General features: G+C 41.1%; 3 protein-coding genes across 5 annotated transcripts; 2 read left to right on the forward strand and 1 right to left on the reverse strand.

Moving 5' to 3' along the window:
• Positions 1-361: 361 nt before the first annotated feature.
• On the forward strand, positions 362-3,449 carry LOC135581145 (uncharacterized). Its single transcript, XM_065114783.1, has 6 exons — positions 362-562; positions 674-945; positions 1,046-1,547; positions 2,127-2,328; positions 2,421-2,843; positions 2,928-3,449. Exons 2-6 carry the CDS (start codon positions 678-680, stop codon positions 3,357-3,359), a joined length of 1,827 nt encoding a protein of 608 aa, XP_064970855.1. The 5' UTR covers positions 362-562; positions 674-677; the 3' UTR covers positions 3,360-3,449.
• Positions 3,450-6,981: 3,532 nt separating this feature from the next.
• On the forward strand, positions 6,982-18,656 carry LOC135615805 (transcriptional corepressor SEUSS-like). 2 transcript variants are annotated; one of them, XM_065114801.1, is made up of 10 exons: positions 6,982-7,298; positions 7,632-9,027; positions 9,129-9,248; positions 9,455-9,503; positions 9,648-9,862; positions 9,972-10,040; positions 10,163-10,260; positions 13,396-13,489; positions 16,346-16,415; positions 17,451-18,656. In XM_065114801.1, exons 2-10 carry the CDS (start codon positions 7,945-7,947, stop codon positions 18,350-18,352), a joined length of 2,700 nt encoding a protein of 899 aa, XP_064970873.1. In that variant the 5' UTR covers positions 6,982-7,298; positions 7,632-7,944; the 3' UTR covers positions 18,353-18,656. The 2 variants fall into 2 exon arrangements, with proteins under 2 accessions (XP_064970873.1, XP_064970867.1); XM_065114795.1 differs by having other exon boundaries at positions 7,635-9,027.
• A 3,494-nt stretch (positions 18,657-22,150) lies between these two features.
• LOC135615812 (amino acid permease 4-like) lies at positions 22,151-24,829 on the reverse strand. Of its 2 annotated transcripts, XM_065114808.1 has the most exons (7): positions 24,699-24,829; positions 24,114-24,619; positions 23,788-24,021; positions 23,628-23,721; positions 23,315-23,529; positions 23,085-23,224; positions 22,151-23,005 (listed from the first exon to the last, which is right to left on the reverse strand). In XM_065114808.1, exons 2-7 carry the CDS (start codon positions 24,250-24,252, stop codon positions 22,349-22,351), a joined length of 1,479 nt encoding a protein of 492 aa, XP_064970880.1. In that variant the 5' UTR covers positions 24,253-24,619; positions 24,699-24,829; the 3' UTR covers positions 22,151-22,348. The 2 variants fall into 2 exon arrangements, with proteins under 2 accessions (XP_064970880.1, XP_064970885.1); XM_065114813.1 differs by having other exon boundaries at positions 24,114-24,725.
• Between the last annotated feature and the right edge of the window lie 266 nt (positions 24,830-25,095).

The following is a 25,095-nucleotide window of genomic DNA, read 5'->3' on the forward strand; positions in this document are numbered from 1 at the left end:
GAGTTACGTGTCAGCGTGGAAGTCAGAATTATTGAATTGCTCGGTAAACTGGTTTTGAGGGAGACCGATATCAACCTTGGCATGGATTCTTGCAGCATCAGAATAAACAATCTTTTACTTGGTTTATGATTTCCGTGTTCTTCGTTCTCTGTGGTGTTCACAGTATCCTTTGTTTGTTTACATCGACCATGATCAGGTCAAGTGAGTTTAAATGGAGAACAGCATGCTGGTAGTTCAGAATGCTCGACATGGGCATGCTTCCATCACAGACGAGTAAGTACGTTCTCGAGTCAATAAATGCTTGCTTCGACGATCTCATTTTACTTTCTGATGCGCCGTTTCTTACAGGGAGAACGGAGGAGTTGGTGGTCCTTCTCCCGCAGTAATTACTATGACCATCTGGTCCTTCTCTATGCCCTATCTATCTACTCATGTCTTGTGTGCAGAACTCTCCCAACAAAGCTATGTCGTGGCGGTCTCAAGGAAACATCTTAGACGACTCTGTGGTTTCGTAGCCCTACGGAACAAGCACAGAGGTTCGACCTAGACTTCAACATCCGGGGTAAATTTTCATGCATTAAATTGTCAACCATATCTCAGCCAGGATATTAATTGTGGTGCCTACCAGAGCCACTGCCTTTGTTCTCCTTTAACACTTCCCATCCCTTCCCAGTCCGATGGGTTTGGATCGAGGTGGAGAGCCGAACAGGCATGGCAATCGAGGCACGAACCATGAGCTGTTGGGCTTGCTTAGGATGACGTCCGAGAGAAGCGGCTCGTCCGATGTGAGGATCGCGTGGTTGCAATCTCAGTTGATCGGCCACGATGTGGTGTTCGACACCCCTTTCGGAGAGCGCCTCCTGATCTATGCTGACCATACTGCGTCGGGAAGGAGTTTGCATTACATCGAGAACTATATCCTGCAATATGTTCTCCCTGTTTATGGTACTTTTAACTCTATATATCCTCCTCTTTCCATCTGCGATTCGTGTGTCAATCGATACTGGGTTGTGGGCACTCATCCATGTTCTGACTTAATTCTCAGGAAACACTCACACGGACGATAGCTTCGTGGGGAGCAAAACCACAAGAATGGTGCACGAGGCAGCAGATTACATCAAGCGATGCATGGGCGGAGGAGCCGAGGATGCGCTCATGTTCTGTGGCTCGGGCTCCTCCGCGGCCATCAAGCGCCTGCAAGAGGTGATCGGAATAGCAGTGCCTTCCACCATGAGAGAGAGGATCGTCGCGAGCTTAAGCGACGAAGAGAGGTGGGTGGTCTTCGTCGGGCCGTACGAGCACCATTCCAACCTCCTGTCATGGCGGCAAACCACGGCGGAAGTGGTGGAGATCGGCATGGACGAGAACGGCCTGCTCGACATGGAGGCCTTGAGGCTCCACCTCACGTCCTCCAAGTACGCCAACCGCCCGATGCTGGGATCGTTCTCGGCTTGCAGCAATGTCACGGGAATTCTGGCCGACACCCGCTCATTGGCTCGCCTCCTTCACGACCACGGTGCCTTCGCTTGCTTTGACTTCGCTGCCAGGTTAGCCATGCCCCACAGAATCCCATTCTTTGGTATATTATCAGACGTGGACTACATCAACTACGTTCATATTTGTTCTCATGTTGCTGCAATATTTCTTGGTGAATCTCCCATAACAAAAAAGTCAGGTTAATTGCTTTGACACGCCACCAGGTCAATTTCTTTATTCAGAGTTAATAATATAAAGAAAGAACAGTTATCATCGTAATGTTTGAGATATGATTCTATATCGCCACTTGCTCCCCACATCGAAGCCTGCAGTACCTGTCAATGCGATCGTCGGTCTCTGGCTCTTTCAGCTGGAAAACCTACTTAATCTACTCTTCATGGACAATATTTCGATGTTTGACTTTTTTTCGGGACGCGTATTCTAGTCTTCAACGCTTTACTTGCTCGGGTACTGGAAACACATAGGAAATGGCAGTCCAGATCACAAAATGTGATTGCTTGCATGACTAGCCAATCTCACAAGATGTAAAATCTTTGTTTAATGACTAAGATTCTGTGGACTACTTCCTCCGCCGTGGAGGATGATCAGCTGAGGTTTCATCTTCTTTCTTCTGCTTCTCTTCCACGCAGTGGCCCATACGTGGACATCGACATGCGATCGGGAGACATGGAAGGATATGATGCGGTGTTTCTCAGCCCACACAAGTTCGTGGGAGGCCCCGGAACTTCCGGGATCCTTCTGATGAACAAAGCTCTGTATCAGCTCAAGACTTCCCCACCTTCCACCTGTGGAGGTGGCACTGTCGCTTACGTCAATGGATTTGACGAGAAGGTGAACTACATGAATCCTGCTGATCCAGTAATCTACTTTGAACGCGGTCGATGTAGGATTTTTCTCGAGCCATGGCTATGATTTCTTTGCAGGAGACTCTGTACCACGCTGACGTCGAAGAGAGGGAGGACAGTGGAACTCCACCGATCATTCAAAAGATCCGAGCTGCACTGGCCTTCTGGGTGAAGGAGTACATCGGCCATGATCTCATAACCCTCCGGGAGCAGGTCTACACCGAGACAGCACTCGGAAGGCTCCTCTCGAACCCAAACATCGAAGTTCTTGGCAACACGTCGGTCAAAAGGCTACCCATATTCTCCTTCCTCGTCTTCCCTTCTTCGCAGGGAAGGAAGACGCAGGGGAAACCCCTGCACGGGCGTTTCGTCGCGAAGCTGCTCAATGACCTCTTCGGCATCCAGGCTCGCGGCGGGTGCGCCTGTGCCGGTCCCTACGGCCACCATCTCCTGGGAGTAGACGCGGATCTCTCTCTTCGTATCCGGTCGGCTATTCATGAGGTAACGAATCCGAGAGTTGCATTACCGCCTCCATGACCAGCGGCGACGGGATCGTCTCAGATACGCCATGGATCATTTTGGCAGGGATACAACGGGCTGAAACCTGGGTGGACGAGGGTCAGCTTCACCTACTACACGTCCAAGGAGGAGTCTACCTACGTTCTCGCCGCGATCGAGTTCGTCGCCGCGCACGGGGATCGGTTCCTCCCTCTCTACCATTTCGATTGGGTCACCGGCGACTGGACCTTCCGTAAGCGTGCGTTCAAGTACCATAGGATGAAGGAGGAGCTGGAAGATTTGTGTCGATGTTTGTTTGGAGATGCTACCACCGGTGCGAAGAAGGAGAGGACACCGTGTCCGAAACCAGGAAGAGAAGGAAGTGCAAGTGCGAGGATGAAGCGATTCGAGAGATACTTAGAAGGTGCTCGACGAATTGCCCTGTCGCTCCCGGAGCGCACAGGCTGTGGCAGTGCGCCAGAGGAGATTGATCCCAAACTCATAACCTTCAGAATCTAATCCATGATGCCAATCTTTTGTTAGGAACACAACCAGACGTAGTAGACGGAGAGACAGTGATACATAAAAGTGAGCAGATGTCTTAATCTTGCTTATTCTTTAAAGTAAACTCATACTTAATATGTCCAAAAATTAAGAATTAAAGGAAAAATAATGCGAAATCTGTGTGCGGTAACTGACGGGACGTCACGGAGCAACGCTGACGCCGTCAACGAAAGGACGGGAAACGGTCCCGGGAAACGGCGACCCGCTCCGCATCATCGGTCCTCCGCATGCCCATGCCAACGCATGGGGGTCATGGGCATTCATGAGCGGGTGCCGCATGCCATCCACCCATGCGTCATGCTTGTATTTAAAAAGGGCATGACGAGTGGCGGAATGACACGTTGCACGAACAAGGGCACATTGGGAATAGAATATTACGTGTGATTCCCCAGTGCCCCCGCCGCCGTCAGTTGCTCCGTGACGGCTTCATGAAATTTAGATCCACGAGTAGATATTTTAGTAAATATTCGATAGATAATATAAATTATAAATATATATTTTATAAGTTTTAAATGATCATTCCATAAGAATTTTTTATCGTGACAAATTATCTTAAAAAAATTTTATAATGGAGAAAGAAAAATAAATTATGCGATAAAAAAAATAATTCTTTCTATCCTTTTGCAAAAAAATATTCGTGGGATAAAATTCTTTAAAGAATTATTTCTCTCCCTTACAGTTCATCATGTGATTTGAGCTTATTGCTTGCCTTCATAAGACCATATTCATTAATATGATAATTGTCTACATAAAATTAAAAGAGATTCGAACTACAATCAATCAAATATAATCAAAACTTATTAAACAATATGTAACTAAAAGATATAGTACTCATTTTTTTAAATGTAAAATAATATATTAGTACAAGTTTGAACAAATCCTTATTCCATTTGTCTAGAATTATTGAAAGAATGAAAGACAACAACTTTAAATAACTCTCTCTCTCTCTCTCTCTCTCTTTCTCTCTCTCTCTCTCTCTCTCTCTCTTACTGAAACTAGAAAAATGAGACGGTGGCATGCGTTGGATGATGCCATCTTTTAAATGTTCTTTCCTACCAAACCATTAATGAGTCTCACACCATATAATTAATTCCTTTGACGTATGCAACGATGGGGAGAGTTGAGTTGCGTTGCGTACTAATATATGATTCGCATGGGAAACCTTTTAGCCCAAAAGAGATTCCCAACCTCGCGTGGTTGACTAATGTCTAAAAGCTAAACACAAGCAAGCAAAGAAAAAGACGATCGAAAACGGAAGTTTATTTTCAAGAAAATGGGTTATTATATTGTTTATAATAATACTATAAAATATTAAGGCCGAAAATAAAATAAATGATCGGATGAAAAAAAAAAGATAGATTGCATTAAAATATCGATATCCAACATAAAAATGATGCTCGATATGTTTTCATTTTATATGAAATTCAATGATAAAAAGATTCATGTAATGTTACGAACCCTTTTTTTTTTTAAACAAGAAACTATTGTCATAATCATTTATTGAGTTGCGACGAAAAACATAATAAAAGGATAATTATAGTTGATAAAAATTTTACCATGTCATCGTTTTCTAAAAGTTGGAAGAATATTGATGACAATAGAAAATTAACTTTTGTTATTTTGGAGGGTCATTGAAGGGTTTTTAATTTATTAACATTATTTCAAATATATACACACACGATCACACTAATACATTTGTAATCAATCTATCCTAATGGAATCATAAGTTTTATGAATATATATATATATATATATATATATATATATATATATTTAAAATTATTACAAAAAAAAATCATCGAAGATTAACCAAAGATCGATCTCACATTATCAAAAATCACAAATATTTTATATATAATAATCTTTATCATTTATACTCAAAATGAAATACATAATAATAATACAAATTATTATTATTATTATTACATTCAATCGATGCATATTTCTCAACAATTTAAGATGACCATACCAATTCATAATAATAAATAAATAGGCACAAATAGAGTCAATGTTTTCTTTAGGACCATAATAAATATCATATTTCTTTACATTATTATTCATTTCTTGGATGAAATGAGAGATTGGAAGTGATGGGTCAAAATTAGTGGTTGGTGTGCAACTTCTATCTATCTATCTATCTTAGGATAACATCCTTCCAACCCAAGCTTTTTATATTGGACATGATTCAAAGCCAAAGTCCAATATCAAGTGGATGCTCTTCCTCTCTAACCCATCATTGTGGATTTCATTGAATGCCATCCACCTCGTAGCGTCATTGTTTTGGTGAGTGAGAGAGAGAGAGAGAGAGAGAGAGAGAGAGAGAGGATGCATCACATCACCACAATTCTCAAAGCCACATATATAGAAAAAAGGGTTTTCATATCTTATACTTTCAAAGTTTGGATATAACATATTATTATTTTTAATTAATTTCAATATAACACACATATATTTATTAATGGATATATAAAATTACAAAGATCTTTAATCATCACTCTCTGCCACAAAGGATGGATCTAAAATATTAAGCATTAGCAACAATCCAATATATTACTTTGTTAACCTCATCAAAGTCACAAACAAAGAGTAGCATTGTCAAATTACTTCATAAGTTTAGAAATATATTGGTAGAGTAATTTTTGTTAATAATCAATTTTTGACACCAAAAAAGATAAAAAAATTAACATATCAAATATATGGCACTAATCAAATCCTAAAAAGAAATAAAATATTTTTTTTTATCTATAAAATATATTTTCTTAATCGTAAACGATTAGGAAAGATTGTCTATAAAAAACCTTCACGTACATGGTAATTAAGATCTTTGATCTAATCATCTCACTCTTGTATCTATCATTTACTAATTAGAGCGGTCGAATAGATCTATCGAAAATTAGATTGAAACCAAGATGAACTGATCAATTGCTTGCACTTTACCATCCACATCATCACAATCACACCCATACACACACAAAAATATCCCTATATAGCTCATATGTATTGAAATATTAATAAGTATTCACATATTCCTCCTTAGTTAACTTTCATTTACAAAACTCAAGTTAATAGTTTGAGTTAAATATATCTTTAATGTGTCACCAACAGAGTGAATAAATAAATATTATTAAATCGATTTTAAATTGAAGAATCGGTCGGTGACGTTTGTCCGCCCGTCACCGCGAGTATCCAAAGCGAGCACAGCCGTAGAGCGACAAAAAATGCCTCGTGATTCACGCTCATGGTTGGGTTCGTAATTGTAGAGGACTCCAGGGGTTCATTAACAACTCGTCTTTGTTTGCAACTACCCGTGCATTTGTACGCATACTTGTCTTTGTGCGAGCATCTTTTTAACCGTCGATGTTGACCACGCGTTCGCATCGAACCCGTTCATCAGCATCGCTGAACCATCCCCACAGCTTACTGATCCGCATAAAGAGTTCATGTGCGGTGGCATCCCATGGATGCATCCATCATGGATTTGGGTGTCTGATGATGATCATGATGGATGTCAGGATGCCCATATCCTCTACTGTGCATCATGTACATGAGAAGAAGCGGCAGCAGCTGTTGACTCCACAAGGAGAGAAGAAGAAAAAGAGAGAGAGAGAGAGAGAGGAGGCAGGCTGATGTCAAGGACTTAATCGTATCCAATAAATGCTTGACGTCCATAAGGGCACGAGTAGATCTCCTCCTCCCGTCTCTCGCCGTCGACCGCTCGCTAAAGAAGCGATCGGAATCGAAGTCGAACGGTGTGTAATCGTATTTGAACGCCAGCCCTAACTCCATAAACGGGTTGTAGCTGTAGGAGCTCAATAAGAGGTGGGAAAGAGGTGGAGATTTGGCTTCAGCTCTGGGGTTTCTCCGTCGATCTTGCAGGGGGAGGATTGGAATGATGTAAGTTCGTCGCGTTTGTTCTTTCTTGCTTGTTTTTCCTTTGGATTCTTTGAGAAGTCTGGCTCCTTGGGTGTCCGAGACGCCTGAGTCAAGGTCTGTGGACAACAGCGTGGGTTTGGATTTGTGCTGGAGTTGTTGGTACTGGTGTCCGGACGCCTTTGGTGTCGGAGTCGGTGCTGCGTTTCTACTTCAGGTTCCAACGAGTCAAAGTGGAGAAGATCGGTGTGAGAAGAGGGCTAGTTGATTAAACATCGGATTTTTCAACTTCTTTAAAGGTCTTTGTTTTCCGTTCGTGACGAAAGATCTAATTTTTTTTTTCCCCATCTGAACCAGTAGTGGTTTCTTTGGCTTTCTGTGGTTCCGGAAGCGAGAGCAAGTGGGTTCGAGGAAGGATTTCTTTATTCCAGGAATGTTTCATTTGCTTGAGAGTTTGATGGAAGGTCTCTGTAGTCTGTGGGGAAATAAAGCCCTTTGCTTTGGTTTTGTTTCCACTGCTGGAACCACGCATCTTGCTCTGAGTTTGAATGAAAAGGTTTCGTTCCTTGCTGCTATCGGTATTGATCTATAGTGTGGAATCTGTGGAACCATGTTGATCTAAGCAGAGTTTCAGTGTTAGCTGCTGTTTTTTTACATTTTCGGGAAAAAAATGGTGCCATCAGGTTCTTCGACTCCCATTGGTGTGTCTCAATCAGTTAACCCCTCCCTTCTGAGGTCGAATTCGGGCTTGCTTGGAGGGCAGCCTGGTTCGATACCATCGCAGCCACCTTTTTCTTCTCTGGTCTCGCCTCGCACCCAGTTTAACAGTAACAGCTTGCTTGGAAACATATCCAATTTTTCACCTCTCAACAATTCATTTGGAAATGGAGGGCCTAGTGGTGCGCTTTCTGCATCGCCAATGAATCTCCAACAGCGAGGTGGTCTTGGTGGTGCGGTTGGTATGGTCGGCTCTGCCGAGTCCAATCCTCTGTCGTTCACCTCTTCGCTGGGTCAAAGCCAAGGTCAACAACAATGCTTCCAGAACCCTTCAAACAGTCAGCTTGGGCCAGATCAACTACAGTCTCGAATTGATGCAGTGCAGAATTTCCAACAGCAGTTTTCAATTCCTCAAAATCAGCAGCAGCAGCAGCAACAGCTGCTTCGGGGAGGATTGAGTAATATAGGACACATGGGGCCTGTTAAGATGGAGCCGCAAATGGGGCCTGTTAAGATGGAGCCGCAAATGGGGCCTGTTAAGTTGGAGCCACAAATGGGTCCTAACGATCAGATTGGTCCATCACAGCAATTACAAACGTTACGTGCCATTGGTACGGTAAAAATGGAGTCACAGCAGTTGCAATCCTTAAGAAGCTTGGGCCCTGTTAAAATGGAAGCTCAACATTCAGATCCTTCATTATTTCTGCAACATCAGCAACAACAGCAGCAGCAGCAGCAGCAGATTTTGCAGTTATCAAGGCAAAATAGTCAGGTTGCAGCTGCCCAGATGAGTCTCTTGCAGCAGCAGAGAAAGTTGCAAATGCAGCAGCAGCAGCAGCAGCAGCAGCAACAACAACAACAACAACAACAACAGCAGATAGTTAAGACCCTGCCTCAACAAAGAAACCAGTTGCAACAGCAGCTTCTCCAGCATCATCTTCTGGGTAGACCTCCAGTGAAACCTACAATTTATGAGCCTGGGATGTGTGCTCGGAGGTTAACCCAGTATATGTACCACCAGCAGCATCGACCACAGGTAAAATTTCCAGTAGCCTTTGTCAATCCTGAGTGAAGGACACCAGATTCTTGATAAGTTCTTTGGGTTGGCTCATCTTATGTTCTATACCTAAAATGCAGGATAACAACATAGAATTTTGGAGAAAATTTGTGGCCGAGTACTTTGCTCCTAATGCTAAGAAGAGGTGGTGTGTTTCTCTGTGTGGAAGTGGTCGTCAAACTACTGGTGTTCTTCCACAGGTACAATTTGCCGCCAATTAGGATATGGAATGCAATCTTTTGGCTACATGATTTCTGTTTTCTAATTGTTTATATATAGTTTTGGGAATTTGGTCGTGGTTACTTTAAGTGGGAGTACAAACTTCTCTTGCTTCGAGTATCTTCAATTTGTTTTACTATTTTTGCATCTATTCTTCAACCAAGATAGATTTTGCCTGAATCTGTAGGATGTGTGGCACTGCGAGATATGCAACCATAAGCCTGGACGTGGTTTTGGTATGTAACTGATCACGATTGTCTGATTTGGTTTTATTGGCTAGATAGAATAAACATAACGCTAATTGAATAATATGCTACTTATGTCTTGAAGCTCTACTTCGAGGGATTGTAAAGTTATTCTTCTTTTTCTTTGGTTTATAGAAACTACTGTTGAGGTTTTCCCAAGGCTCTTCCAAATCAAATATGCCAGCGGCACCCTAGAGGAACTCCTATATATTGATATGCCCCGTGAGTATCAGAATGCTTCAGGTCAAATTGTCTTGGATTATGCAAAGGCAATTCAAGAGAGTGTCTTTGAGCAATTACGTGTGGTGCGTGATGGCCAACTACGGATTGTTTTTAATCCTGATCTAAAGGTGAATATACATTTGTGCATTGTTATTTATGCACACTAGACACTTTGCTGAAAATCATCGTGTGATTGCTGTAAATAATTATTCATTTTCTTTTTTATTCTTCAATTAGATTTCTTCTTGGGAGTTCTGTGCTAGGCGCCATGAGGAGCTTATTCCTCGGAGGGTTATCATTCCTCAGGTACAGTGTTACCATTTATAAATTTTAGCTTGCGTAAATGACGATTGTTATTTGTTGGAACTTGTTTGCATATTGCTGCCGGCTTCCGTGAAATGTCTAATTCGATGATTTTTCTGGGGCAGGTTAGTCAACTTAGTGCTGTTGTTCAGAGGTATCAGGCAGCAGCTCAAAATGCATCATCAGGCTTATCAACACAAGATTTACAAAACACTTGTAACTCGTAAGTCCATTGCTCTTATTTCGTGCTTAAAGTGTCTCTTTTGCTGTCTTTCAGTTAATTGCTATATCTGTTTCGCATATTAGGACACTGTATCTCTTAGGAAATATATTTATCTGGGAGCTAACTGTTTTAAGTTTTAACTATTCACATTAGCAAAAGCATGTGCTTACATGTGTATGCCATCAAAAATTTATACTAGAAAACATAAATTTGGATAGTACCGTATGCATTTACACACAGATTTAGTTTCTTCTTGATTAATTTCCTTTTCTTCAATGAAATTTATCTGTGACTGCTTGTCTGGTACTACATGATTCCACTTTCCAAGAACACCATAATGTCTTGCTATTCGGGTGTATTTTCGCATGTGATTGTCACTGCCAGATGGTTCTTGTTGTTTTAATGGCACTCCACTTGGCTTCATTGTTACACCATTCAATCTTTAGGTAATAATAGTGCATTGCTTTTGGACATGTATGTCTCAAATGCTATCATCAATGATAGTATGCATGCTTCATGGGATTGGGATGGGACAGCTATTATAAAAAAAACACTACGCAAGTTCTATGATTTAAACCGGTTACCTAGGTTGTAAGGGAAGAACCTTATTATGGCATCAAAGCTTGCCGCTTTTTTATTATGAAAATAAGTACCATATAATACAAATGCATTATTATGATGAATAATAATTATATTTTTCTCCATGTAGACAAATAGCAATCCTGCCCATGTGTGAAAATAACAATGGGCACAATTACCAATTCATCATGGGGGTGAAGTGTTGAGTAATTCAAATATATGTTAAAATGTACCCTGATAAAAGCACTAAGGTGGATTTAGGAGTCATCTTCATTCTCCCACGATATCCTTATTTTCTTTAGATGTATCCTCTCCCTGCACTTTCTCTCTATGGTCTGGCTGAGACTTGTGGCAAATATGAATATTGGCTTTCGGTGGTGAACACAATGACATGGGCACTACCTCCTTCATTTTGCAGTCACAGTTAGAAAATTGTTCCATCTTTTCTCTTCCAACCTTCTTCTTTGCTTTCCCTGTTACGGTAGCCATATGTGGCAATTGTCAATTTCCTGTTGCTTCTTTTTTTTTATTTTGAGGTTGACAAATTTTCTTCAACTGACCAGAATCGACGTCTCAACCAATTTCTGGTGATTTGGCTATTGAATCTGTTGAAGACATTTCAATGTGGTTTAACATGGTACTATGAAGTATGAACATCAGTCATTGGTTGGATGCATATAGACACAAGGCATGGATAGGAGACATGAGGTGTGACACCATAAGGTTGCCCTGGCATAGCTAATCTTAGAGTGGGAGTAGGCATTATATGAATATGATAGTTATCCCCATACACCTTTTACATATTGTTTATGGTTTTATATATGATATATTTTATTTGAGATGGACTCATAATCACGTTATTGTAAAAACTAAAAAGCATAACAATCATTCATGAGTATACTTCAAACAGGTCTGCAAAATAGGAGCTCCAAGTTCTTAATTTGTTGAAAGACCAAAGTCCATTCATATCACCATCTTATGTGGATCATTCAAGAAGTATGTGTAAATGGTAGACGATCTAATATGATTTGTGGAATTTGACATACAAGGGAAGAATCCAACATAATAATATAGACACCACATGCATTTTGAATTATCTACTCTTGTAGATTGGAATTAACCTTTTAGACTCTTTTTCATTATTTGTCATGAAAGCCTCTTATTTGATTGCTGAATCAAATGTATGATTATTTCAACATTAAAATCATTTTCGCTTAGAGGCTAGCATACTATGGAGGAATTTAGCTAATGAGACACATTATAAACCTTAGGGAAAGAGTGATTGAAGAAAGAATAAGATGTGAAACAAGATTTATGAGAATCAATTTGGCTTTATCCCTAGAAGATCAACCATTAAAGCTATTTATTGAGGAAAATAGTGGAGAAATATATTAAAAAAAGGGCATCAGTGCACAAGGCCCCTGCCATTGCAGTGTCTCCTAGGTCTAAATCTCTAAATCTAGAGAGGCTGGTTCCATGATGTGAATCTTGGTCTCCCAAAGATTTGCATGACTTAAAAGAAGACATATGATAATGTTCTTAGACAAACATATGATTGAATACCTAAATAGTTTTGTAGTTGTTTTAGAAATGAAATGGATATCTTAGTTATTTCATTTATGTGGCAAAGATATGTATGATATGATAATGTAATCACTATGTTAGGACTATAGGATTATATGTAAATTATAAAATTGCTTGGACTGCATGCTATGGGGCAACTTTGCAGGGCTAGATATGCAAAAGATGGGTATACTGTAAAATGTAATTTTTTTCTTGAACTACATCATATAAGGCAACTTTTCATGGTTAGATATGCAAAAGAACTTATTGGTAAGTTTTACAGTTCTAAAGTCTCTACCTGGATGGTCTGCAGTAGCTATTACACCTTAATTGTCTATAAATGTGTTTTATGGGAAGCTTTGGATAAGCATGGTTGTGGCGTTGGATACTGGAGGACATTTTTCTCTTTTTCTGGAAAGCCATATTAAATTAATAAAATAATATGCTTCTCATTCTGACAACCACAAAGAAAGTTATGAAACTTGATATAGCTGCAAACAAGGAAAATAGTTCCTGCGAAGTAGAAGTAACAGACCTTTAATCTGAAAGGAGAATAAGGTGTAGAAATACATGTTCACTTGGGACATGCGAGCCAGTAGTTGCTATGAAATTGCATATGTCTAACGTTTTATTGTCATCCAGGCAATAGAATGTCTCTGGACCGCTTTTAGTTGAGTATATCTCAACCTTTTTGTGTATGAATTCACACAAACTATTGAGATCTTTAACTTAAATACACGAAGTAGATGTCTTCTTAAAATTTGTTCTTGTCAAATCTAGGTCTCCAGGTTGCAGGTGCATGTAACATGTATATATGCATTACTATGAGTGCATTTTATCTGTGCCTTTGTACCTGTGAGACTGTGGGTGCATTATCTACCATGATAATTTCATGTTGAGTAAACTGTTGAATTTCTTAATTATATAATCATATTTCTCTTTTATAAGTTTAAATTTATAGTACTTGTATGTTGCATGTAAAATTTGGGGTAGGTTTGTAGCATCCACTCGCCAAATGGCTAAAGCTCTGGAAGTGCCTTTGGTAAATGATTTAGGGTATACCAAAAGATACGTTCGTTGCCTTCAGGTATACCACTTTGCTATTTTTATTTTTTGAATATCTTTGAAGATTTTCATTAGTGATACTATAATGCTGTTTGCTGTGCCAGTTGGCTTCCAGAATGTTTATTATCATGACTTTTAATTGTGGTGACTGTTTTATTATATCTGACCTGTTTGGGTTTGTGATTTGTTCTTCACCTGTCTAATGGTTGTTTTGGCTTAAGAAATTTCTCAGACTCCTTGGCAACCATAGGTCATGTGATTTGAAGATGACTTTTCAAAAGTTTGTGCCATCGGATGTCTAATTTGTTCTTGATATGTTCCATAGGGCATTTTACAATATTAGAAGTTCTGTAGAATAGACTAGAAACAAAGTTTTTTTTAAAAAATAAATTATACAATCTGTGTGCTCCTACTAGAATTTATCTTTGTGCTTATTCTGAGATTGAAACAGAAAATGTCTTATTGAAGAACAAAATTGTTGTCTTTAGAGTAGTACACTTGAAGAGAAAAAAAAACCATAACATTATAGACAAGCTACGTAAATGCTATGACGATAGTCTGTTCTAGAGTAGCAAACATGGAGAAAATTTTGACTTTGATTGGTGTAGTTGAGCCACATTATTGCTATGAAGATATATAATGAATTTTAGTTCTTTCGTTGCACTTGTATGGAGTAGGTGGATGCATATCGGCTATTTTCCTTATCTGAACTCTGTAGGTTTGCATCACCAAGACCAGGAATTAAGGTTCACAAATATGATAAAAGGGATCTTTGTCCAAGAAACAAATCCAAGTGACAATATAGCCATCCTTTTGTGTCTTAGAGGTGCTGCTTTGTGGAACAGACTTCATGATCTCTTGTTGTGTTTTGTTCAAGGATTGCAGTTATGGTTACCTCACCCGTGTAAATCTATGGTTGTAAAAGTATGGGTTTGGTCACCACATACAGTACACTGGAACATACTGTCACGGACTTAGCTGGTTTTGCCTAAGTCGTGCGGCACCCTTGCGTGTCCGTTCGCAAAGGTCAGCCTCTCCGAAACCTCTCATGGTCCCTTAGGATCTACAAAAGAGAAAACACCTCACTCGGGATCCACAAGCAAACATTTCAGAAAATACTTCATAGTCAATGCAAATTACAAATAGACTTTACAAGATCTAAACGGTTGCACAATAAAGGGTCAAAATGGTCTACTACAGACCAAATATCTCTCACAAGTGTCCACATGACACAACCTTTATTTACAAGCCTAAAACGACCACCAAACCTAACTAAAATGGGATTGTTAAGTCTTCGACCGTCCCTCTACATGCTGTGCAAAGCAAGGTTCGCAATATCGTACCGTACCGGAGTTTCGACCTGGGCTCGGTACCGGTACGGTACGGTATACCGCTCGGTACACCCAGGTGTACCGAGCGATATATTCAGGCGTGACGAGCACTATAGCAGTGCTACACTGCTACAGTACTGCTACAGTACCGGACCGGTAACAGGCGGTCCGCGTACCGGAAGCCTGTCGGACTGGTACCGCAAACCATGGTGCAAAGCATGAACATACCAAAAAACACGGACATACATAAGCATTATATCAAACATCCTGTTTAGAAGTTTGTCCGTAACAATACGACACTACTGTTGGGGGAGGGAGAGGAGAGGAAGAGGAGAGGAAGAAAGAAGAGAAACAAGGAAGAAAAGGAGGAAGAGGATATGTACCGGAATATACATATATATATATATATATATATATATATATATATATTCCTGGTTTTGAGCTAGGTCAGTGGTCAGACCAGTAAATGCAGCAAACCAGCAGGTTTAGCAAACCATGATTTTGCTGCATCTCTGTTTCTGATAAATAAAACAGGAGACCGTGAAAGTCCTTTGCCTGGTAAGTTGGAAATTCAAGAAAGATGAGTTAGCATAATTGTCAGATATTTTCATTATCAAAAACTTGGAGAATTGGACACTTCACTGCAATCGTGACATTGATCATTCCAATATATGGAGATACCATCACTGAATTTGAAATTTTTGACCCTGTTTATGCAATTTTTATGTGACAGAAGCTTCGGCTTTTCTGCTTTTCTTATACAACTATAAAGTAAATGCTTGTTGCTTGTGAGCTGGAAAAATAAAAAAAAGTGACCGACATACTTTTTTCTTCTTAATCAAATTAGTTACCTTATGGTACTTGAAACTTGAAAGCAAGGATTTAAATCTCAATCCGATACCGGTTCTGGTAATCTACCGGACTTGTATGGTACCAGCTACCCAGGGGTATATTGATCAGCACTACTTGGTATCATTTAAAAAAACAATAAAAAGCAAACAAGTACTGGACGATATGGTCCAACTGGTCCTTGGTCAGTCTGGTGCTTCAAGGTAAGTTTTCAAGCAGTCATGCCTTTTTTTCAGAAGGCTATTTGTTGTACTTGAAGTTTGTAGTTTAAGACAAGGATAAGCTTTGCGATCAAATTGATGTGTTATTGCTAAAGAAACATTAGCATGATGAAATGGTGAATATTTTTCTTATGAATGTGATTCTTGTTCATGATAAGAGGTGCTCTTTTACAATGAAACTAATGTATGTTACGTTGGTATAGCTTCCTCCATATATTGGTGTCCAAACTTCTGTGAATCAAACATACTAGGGACACTCTGCACATGTTTTTATGCATTTTGTTTTCTTACCTGAAATAACATGTTTTTTTTGTTGCAATGTTTTCTTAATATTTACAATTTTGCTTGTATAGTGGACATCTGGACATCTGTATGAGAGACAATATCTAATACCCTCAGTTGCAGACACCTTAATTCTTCCTTTTTCCCTTACTGATTGTATTTTGTTACTGATTGCTTTACTTTGGTCGGTTATAGATATCTGAAGTGGTTAACAGTATGAAGGATTTGATTGATTATAGCAAGGAAACTCAAGCTGGACCTGTGGGTAAGTACTTTCTTGTTTTGGTTTCTTCTTCATGTCTGGCACAATATTACACTGCATAATGTTCAGTTTCTAGAGTTACTGGTTCAATATTTTCATGCTCTCTCTACAATGTGATATATGCTTTGGATGCATAGAGATTACAGTTAGTGCAGTTAGTCCAGTACTCCAATTCCTCCTGTTCTGAGGATGCCCCGAGTAAGCATACGAGCGAGATAGATAGGTAACTGCTATTGTACGCTGATCCTAATTCCAGACAACCAATTGGATCACGATCAGCCTATGTTATCATATTTTGGCTGATTTCTTGGTTGTATCTCTTGATAACTTGCGGAGTCATCGGAAATTGGTTGGAATCAGCCTTTCTCGACCAATTTGGATGATCTCAATTATCGACGAGCAAATATGAAAAAAAAAATTCTTCACATATTTATTCCTGCAAAGTCTGGCTAGTGCATATTTGGCCCCTGTGATTCTAATTTAGCAATATATGCCTATAAAGTTTAGATTTTTCCACATATTCCCCCTGTCAGCATCTGTCCAGTTAACCCATGTTACCAGAGTTAACCATGGTAGTCAGTGGTGGGTTAAGCGAAAAAGAGAGGCCAAAATAGAAAGACTAAACTACCCTCGCCAAGAGATTCATGGGACCTCATGACTTAAGGTGAAGTCATGGGATACTTGTTATTTCCTTTTTAGATATTTTTGGTATTTGTAATTGTGGATTATAATACTGATTAATATTAGATACATAATAGCTTCTAGAATACACAATAAATTCAAATTATGATACCTGTAAATTCCAATCATTAATTATCTTTTTGGTCTTGACCCAATCCCTGCTATCTGATTTGGTCATTCCTGCCTATTGCACTTTCATACCCGAAGGAAGTCTTGATTTTTGTGATGTTCTAATGCTCCTTGATTTGCAATAATGTCTTTGGATAGTTTCAAGATAGTAGGAAGTGATACTCACAGTTTCGGAGTTACAAATCATGCATCTGGAGTTTTTAACTTATTTGAACTTCTGTGGTTCAGCTAGCCTGAGTAACTTTCCTCGGAGGACTTCATCAGGGCTTCAACCCCGACAACCTGAGCAACAGCAATCGATCACCCAGAACTCGGACCATAATAATCAAAGCTCTGTACATGCCACCAGTGTACTGCTTTCTGCTGGCTGCAATAATGTCGATGGAGATAACTCTCTTAATGCTGCTTCATCTACCCATGCAGCTACCATTATTGGCACCCTCCAACCAAATTCCACAAATACCAGGCAAGAAAACCAAATGAATACAGCGAACAGCCCTTATGGTGGAAACAATGTTCAAATTCCATCTGCCAGCTCATCCAGTTCATTAGCTCCATCCCAGCCCAACCCTTCTTCCACTTTTTCTTCTTTGAAACCTGCTTCTAGTAACAACCCAACACCAACCTCTCATAATGCTACTCACTTGAGCTCCTCATGTTCACCTGCAAGTTTGTCTGCCATGCAACAGCCAACAGCACAGCTACACGAAATGGATCCAAACGATCCCCAGAGCTCTGTCCAGCAAATTTTGCAGGAGTTAATGATGTCTTCACAATTGAATGGTGTCAGTTCGTTGGGAAATGATATGAAGATGATTAATGGGATCACACCAACATTGAATGGGGGAAACTGCTTAGTTGGAAATGGGATATCCAACAACTCAGCTATGAGCGGCACAGGCTTTGCAGGTGCAGGTGGGATTGGTCTATCTGTTGCTGCTAGCGGGATGCGAGCAGCAATTGCAAATAGTGCAATGGCCATGAATGGGAGGGTTGGAATGAATTACCTTTCCCAAGATCCAATAGCTATGAACCACCAACAGCAAGATATTGGAAACCGACTGTTGGACAAGTTAGGAGCAGTTAACGGCTTCGACAATCTTCAATTTGATTGGAAGCCCTCTCCGTAGAAGTGAAACAGAGAGTGGCAATCAGCAAATTGAGATTTTTTTTTTTTACGTTGGGCAAGAGTGGTTTGGGCAATCAATGAATGGTCAGACTGCACATCACCAAATGTTCCCGTTCTTGTCCCGCTCTTTTGGAAGCCTTGCAACTAATTTCTCCAAAGGATAACACATAATAGCTTCTTTTCCTAGTTCTTGTTTCCTTTACATGTCTTCTAACTGTTATATGTAATGCTGCATATTGTGTATCATGCCTTCAAGGCACATCTACCCTATCAATGGATTCCCCTGGGGGGAAAGCTTCTTGGTATTGCTTGTAGTCATTTGTCTATTCTTAAAGAGGAAATATATGATGGCTTTGATAAGGAGTGATGACTCTCATCCTCTTCTCAAGGATTTGTATATAACTATAATGACACTGCTATTTCTATTTTGGCAATGATGAAAATTAGAATTTGCTAGATCCATTGTTGTCACCCACAAATAATTGGGTGTCACTGCAAGTGCTCATCTCATCCAGTATGATGAGGTGTTGGATAATGGGCTGAAGTTTGTTGGAGGAGGATCTCTACTCCTAGTGGAAGGTTGGGATTTCTGAGCTTTGTTGACATGTGTCTGAAAATGACTTGTGCACCAATTGTGGTCTTTGATGAGCTGAGAGGCCTTGTGGTCTATGTTGCATGTTGTGGTCTTGGAACATGCTGCATTTTTTCCAAGGTCATATAGGCCACAAAACACAGGGGTATGTTGCATGTTACCTGCTGGTAGCTCTTAAAGAGACCCATGTATTGTTTAAGTATGTACAAGAATGTTACACAGATGGGATTGTATACTGCTTTTTGTCAAATGTATTGTTTAATAGTCATCAATAGTTTTGGGCACTTATGTTATTGTAGAAAAGGTGTTTTTATTTTTATTTTTATTTTTGGGAGGTACCTTTTTTTCATATTTTCTCCTAAGACACCTCTCTGATAAACAATTGGGTACATTCTATGGATTGGTTCATCAAATTTTCAGAATTTTTTTTTTCTTTTTTAAAAAGGATTCTTTATAATCTTTTTTTTTTTATAAAGCTTCTTTTTCTTTAATTAACAGAAGAGATTTTGAAATAAATGAATCTTATACGTATTAATATTTTTAGATATGAAAGTTATGATGATTCGAAACACTGTGACATCCACTTTTCACACGCACGCACGCACGCACTCTCTCTTTGACCTCACCACTCCATCGTGCACTGTTTTGGCCTGTTTGCTTCTCACGCGTACACCTCTTTTCCTTTGCCTTTTTCCCATCTCCTTTTCTTCTTGTCTCGTTCCTCCTCCATCCTTCTTTTCCTCCACCATCTCCTCTCCTTCCTCGTTCCTTCCGCTTCCTCCATTGCCCCTTACTCTTCTTCTCTTTTTACTCTCTGAAACACCCAAGTAATTATCGATATATGGTACCACTATGTACCGACCCGATCAAATTCGAACAGTACCACTATGTACTACTGATCCGAGACATGAGCAATAGCCAATACCTTGTCTTTTTTACCCTGGGAAGACCGACTGGTGGTAGAACAAGACACGCACAAGAGTGGAGTAGAAGGAGAAGAAACAAAAAGACGATAGATACCTTCGGCTATAAACAGACACAGGACAAAGGATTACAGCCTCTCTGAATTATACTTGTTGGATTCTTGTTTTCTGCTATTTATCTGTACATCAGTTTCTTGGATGCATGATCTCTCGAATGGAAGAACCTATGAGCTGCAGCAGCTGAGATTAGTCTTGGGCTCAGCAGAATGGAGTTCGCCCGGAGGAAGAAGCTTTCGGGATCAAGAAGAGCTTCTTTAACGCCTTCAGCATCGAGAAGGTCAAGCTCCCCCGCCTGCGACGACCCACGCGGCCGCTCTTCTTCTTCTTCTCGTTCAACACCCGCAAGCAGCAGAACTCGACATTGTACCCACGGCAGGGCGACCGGCGCAGTAGTTCCTCCTGGTTGAAGTCCTCCCACAGCACGTCCATCCGCTCCTCTGCAACAGGACGCCGGCCGACGGTCCTCGGGGCTTCTTCCGCGGACGAGAAGCTTCTCCGGCATCCATAGCCGGCCGTCTTCTCGCCGGAGGGAATTAACCGAAGAGGGGAGGAGGCAGCGAAGTGGGGGAATGGGAATCGGCAGAGGGAGTCCGTGTCGGCGGCAATGGTGGGGAAGCTGAACTCGTCCATCCCCCGGTGCCGTCTACTGTTTCGACCACTACCCAGCAGGAGAAGTAGAAGGAAGGAGGTGATGGACGTGATGGGCGTTGGAATGTCTCGTCCGCCGCAATGTGCGGAGGCACCAACGCACGCACCTGCGTATAGTGACACGACTAACAGTGCGCGGGACCCGCAGGGCGTGACCATTTCTGACATCCTTTGTCTGAGAAAAATTTTAATTCAAATATAAAATAAAATATACACAAAAAAAAGAACTTATATATATATATATATATATATATATATATAATATTATTTTTCCTGACCTTTTTTTTTGTTTTAATATATTTTGGTGTAGGTGTTCCTTGAGACACCAGCTAATAGTGTGGGGGATACCCATCACGTGTGGTCTCTTACGAAACCAAAGTTGTCGGGTGTCAACCACATGCCTCACATTGGTGTATATTAAGCTGGAATATATATATATATATATATATATAAGGATTATGCATGTTAGAACATATATGGAGAAAAAATATTGAATAAAAACTTATATTTATAAGAAAATTAAGCAAAGACGGACGACGGAAGGAGAAATGGATATATAATTTTTTGGGCTATATAAATGAATAAAAAATATATATGGGAACTCTTTTTTCAGAAATTGTTCTGTCATGATGCATGAAATTTTTTTTCTTTTTTTCTTTGGTTATTTATTCCACTGTGACGATATATTTCAAGAATAAATGTAAATGTACACCTGAGTGTTTTAATTTGTGTAGTTGATAAATTTTAAGAATAAAAATTGAAATGATACATATTATGTTTATTGGATGAAAATAAAAAACAATAATTTTTTTTATGAGAAAATATTTTTTTCTTTAATTTCCTGTCATTCAAAATATCACTCTTTTTTTTCTGTACTTAGTTTATGATCAGTATAGTCATTTCTTATCCCTACTATCATTGTGTCCATCACTAGCTAATCATTATTTTCATCATTGCCATCATCACTATATCCACTGTCATTATTGTCATTGCCATCATTAATTAGACTATCATAATATTATCATTTTTATTATTATTAGTATAGTATGCATCACCATATCATCATGCCATCCTCGATCTTAGTCTCATACACAACATGGAGAGAGAATTTAGTCTACTTATAAGATTATATATTTTTGAAATCCTTAAATTGATTTAAGTATAAACTCAGCACATCAATTCTCAGTTCTTATGTGCAGAAGAAGCAGTCCAATAAACATTCAAGTAAGAGAGATCTTTATACTAATAAACTTCTTACATATGTTATTTTAAGGAAAATAATTTTCTTATCGAGTAATATTTATTTTTACATTGATTTAAGTATAGAAATTGATGAGGGGAGACTGTTGTCTACCTTAATCCTCTCACGATGACATCATTACTTCATCATGTGTCCTTTTATACAATGACTTGCTCCCTCCCGTTATATTTACTATCATCTTTTCCTCAGTGTATGTCATGAGAGGACATATCCTTTACGATTATTATTATTATTCGATGTCCTTTTTAATTTCGAAGTAAATTTTCAAGGATAATCAAGTGTGATCGAAATATCAAGTAAATAAATCATAGAGCATCATCTAATCAGATATCATCCATTAAAAATTACGAGGTAAATATATTTTTTATTATTGAGAACCCAATACCAACAGCAATAATACAAGTGCAATATATATATATATATATATATATATATATATATATATATATATATATATATATATATATATATATATATATATATATATATATATATATATATATATATATGACCTTAGGAAGTGGTCTTAAAAGGGTGGTAGACTTTGAGGTCGGTGAAGATACCGGCGACGGAACCGACGGCAGCGGCTATGGTGATCACGAGGCAACCTAAGCTGAGCATTTGCAGGCACACCCACCTCAGGCTCCACCTCGGTATCCTCTTCTGCACGATGTACATCTCCACCGGGAAGTAGACGGTCAGCGGCCAGAAGCCGAGTGCGCCAAGCAGGGCGACCACGTCGTTGAAGAAGGGCAGCAGCATGGAGATGACGGTGGTCAGCACCACGAAGGTGGAGCGCCACACCAGGCGGAAGAGGCTGAGGCGGTAGCGCTTGGTGGGGGTGAGGGGGACGGCTACCTCCTTGGTGATGAAGGTGGAGTCGGGCCATGTCCGGATCGCCCACTTCTCCACGAAGGCGAACAGGGGTTGGCAGAACACCTGGTAGGCTCCGACGAGATGGACGACGATGGCGGCGTTGGCGATGTCGAGGAGCCAGTAGGGGTTGTAGAAGCCGAAGCCGGTGAGGAGGTTGCCGGGCGCCCCGTCGCCGAACGCGGCGTAGCCCATGCAGCCGCAGAGCATGTAGAAGAAGGTGGTCACGGCGATGCTCACCACCGAAGCCTTCTTCATCACCTTCGCCTCCGACGGTGGTGGAGCTTTGATGGTGTCCTGAACAAGCAGCAACATTACTTGGCGTGCATGCGAAGCCAACACCGATCGCTTTAGCTCATCAGACAGCCAAATCTACCTGGATTTCTATGAGGATGAGGGAGAAGGAGTAGGCGAAGGCAATGTCGCCCAAGGCTTGGAGGCTCCGCCATATCTTCTGAGTCGGGGAGACAGCGCCGATGCTGATTCCGGTGAGGCTGCCTTTGAATCCTTTGTTAGCTGTGAGGAAACAGAGGAGAGCAGAGCAGTCAGATCCACTGTGCATGAGAGAGTTCAATTGGCCATGCCGGACCGGAGATGGAGGCGCACCGATGACTTGGACGATGCCGAGAGCGAGGCCGATGGAGGAGTAGGTGAAGGACATGACGGCGGCGACGATCGAGAGCCACCATATCTGGTCGAAGTCGGGAATCTGCGACAGGAAGATCTCCGCGATGCCGAACATGATCATGTAAGGATTGCTGGAGGCATGGCAAGGGTTCTCGTGGCCTCTCTCGTGGAAACAATTAGACCTTTTGATCGCCCTGTTTCACAAGATGAAACCACTCGTTACAACCACGAGAAGCTCCAACCTTCTTCCCCAAGGAGATCGATGATCTGTGTCGTTCTGAACTCCACTCACATCATGCTAATGGAGGAAGCGATGGTGTAACCGATAGCGACGCCGAAGAGGTTGGCATACTGGATGAATCCACAGAGCTTGACCTTTAGCCCACCTGAGGAGAAGGCAAAAATGTTTAGCCATGGCGACGTATTCTGCAGGGAGAGCTGTGCGAACTCACCGAGGTAAGCGTGGACCGCGTCCGTGTAGCTGTAGTTGCGCTTCCCGGCGATGGGGTCGCCGGAGCGGTAGCAGTCAGCAAGGAGAGTGGAGGTGTAGTACGTGACGAAGGAGAAGAGGAGCATGACCACGGGGCCGGCGACCCAGCCGAGCTGCGCAATGGCCCAGGCGAGCGACAGCACGCCGGAGCCAATCACGGCCGTGACGATGTGAGCGCTTGCCGTCCACAAGGTCCCTAAAACACGCCCATATCTCCTTCATCAGACGAAGAAAGCACGAAATAGGAGCCAACAAGCAGAAGAGATTGAACAAAGCTTCGGTCTTTACCGGTTCTCTTGGCTCGGCCGTCGTCATCGTAGCACTCGAAGGCTTCCTGAAGCTTATGCGCGTGGCTAACCTCGACCGAAACACTCGCAGGGGTAAAAGCTAGTTGCTGGTAGCAATTGGCGCCGCCGTTCTCTCCCATCTCGAGACCTTTTTGCCTTCACTACTCCAATGGCAACACAGAGAGAGAGAGAGAGGGAGGGAGCAAGCAGAGTGGTCTCTGCGGCCTTTTCAAAGGGCAGAGAAGGGAAGAGAAGAGGCGGCGAATGGAGTGGGGAGAGAGGCTCGATGCTTTGGGCCTTATATCGAGAGGTGGAAGGGGAAGCGAGCACTATTGCAACGTGCCAATTAACACGGTTTGACGCGGAGGTCAACGATGCGGGAGTCTCCCAACCTCCACTACCGCTCCGCTCTGTTTCACAACCTCATCTCTTCCTGTTCCTATCTCTTCCCTCGGTTTCTGCTGCTGCTGCTGCTAAATCTCTTCGCGTCAACCATCGCTTTTCTTCCTAGCCATTAAGGTATGTGCATGAAAGCACCAACACTTAGAACAGTGCGGAATTCAGTCAGCATATGTTATCTTCTTACCTTGTGCAATCTGTTCGACCGAGGTCACTGTGCTTCTTCTGTTGCTTCCGCTACTTGCTTGAAACGAAGAGAGGAGAGATGATGGGGCTGTTCTCGTCTGCTATAAGCGGCAGTTGAGCTCTGGGCTTGATATATATAGGCCAACAGAGAGCAATGGCCATTAATGCCTACCATGAAGCTCTGCAGAGGTTCCCACGTTGTCGTGCTGCGGGTCCGTCCTTGTTGAAGGGGAATCAGGTTCTCATCAATAATTATCTCTCGATCGATCGTGTTGCCAAGCTACAAATGCTACTGAGATGACGACGATGATGATGATGACGATGACACTGCAAGATTATTACCTGAACACAAGCTATGAAGACAAACAAAATGGATTGAAAGCCTAAGATGACTTTTG

Source organism: Musa acuminata, chromosome BXJ1-3, assembly GCF_036884655.1.
Source record: "Musa acuminata AAA Group cultivar baxijiao chromosome BXJ1-3, Cavendish_Baxijiao_AAA, whole genome shotgun sequence".
In the NCBI taxonomy this organism is placed as follows: Eukaryota; Viridiplantae; Streptophyta; class Magnoliopsida; order Zingiberales; family Musaceae; genus Musa; species Musa acuminata.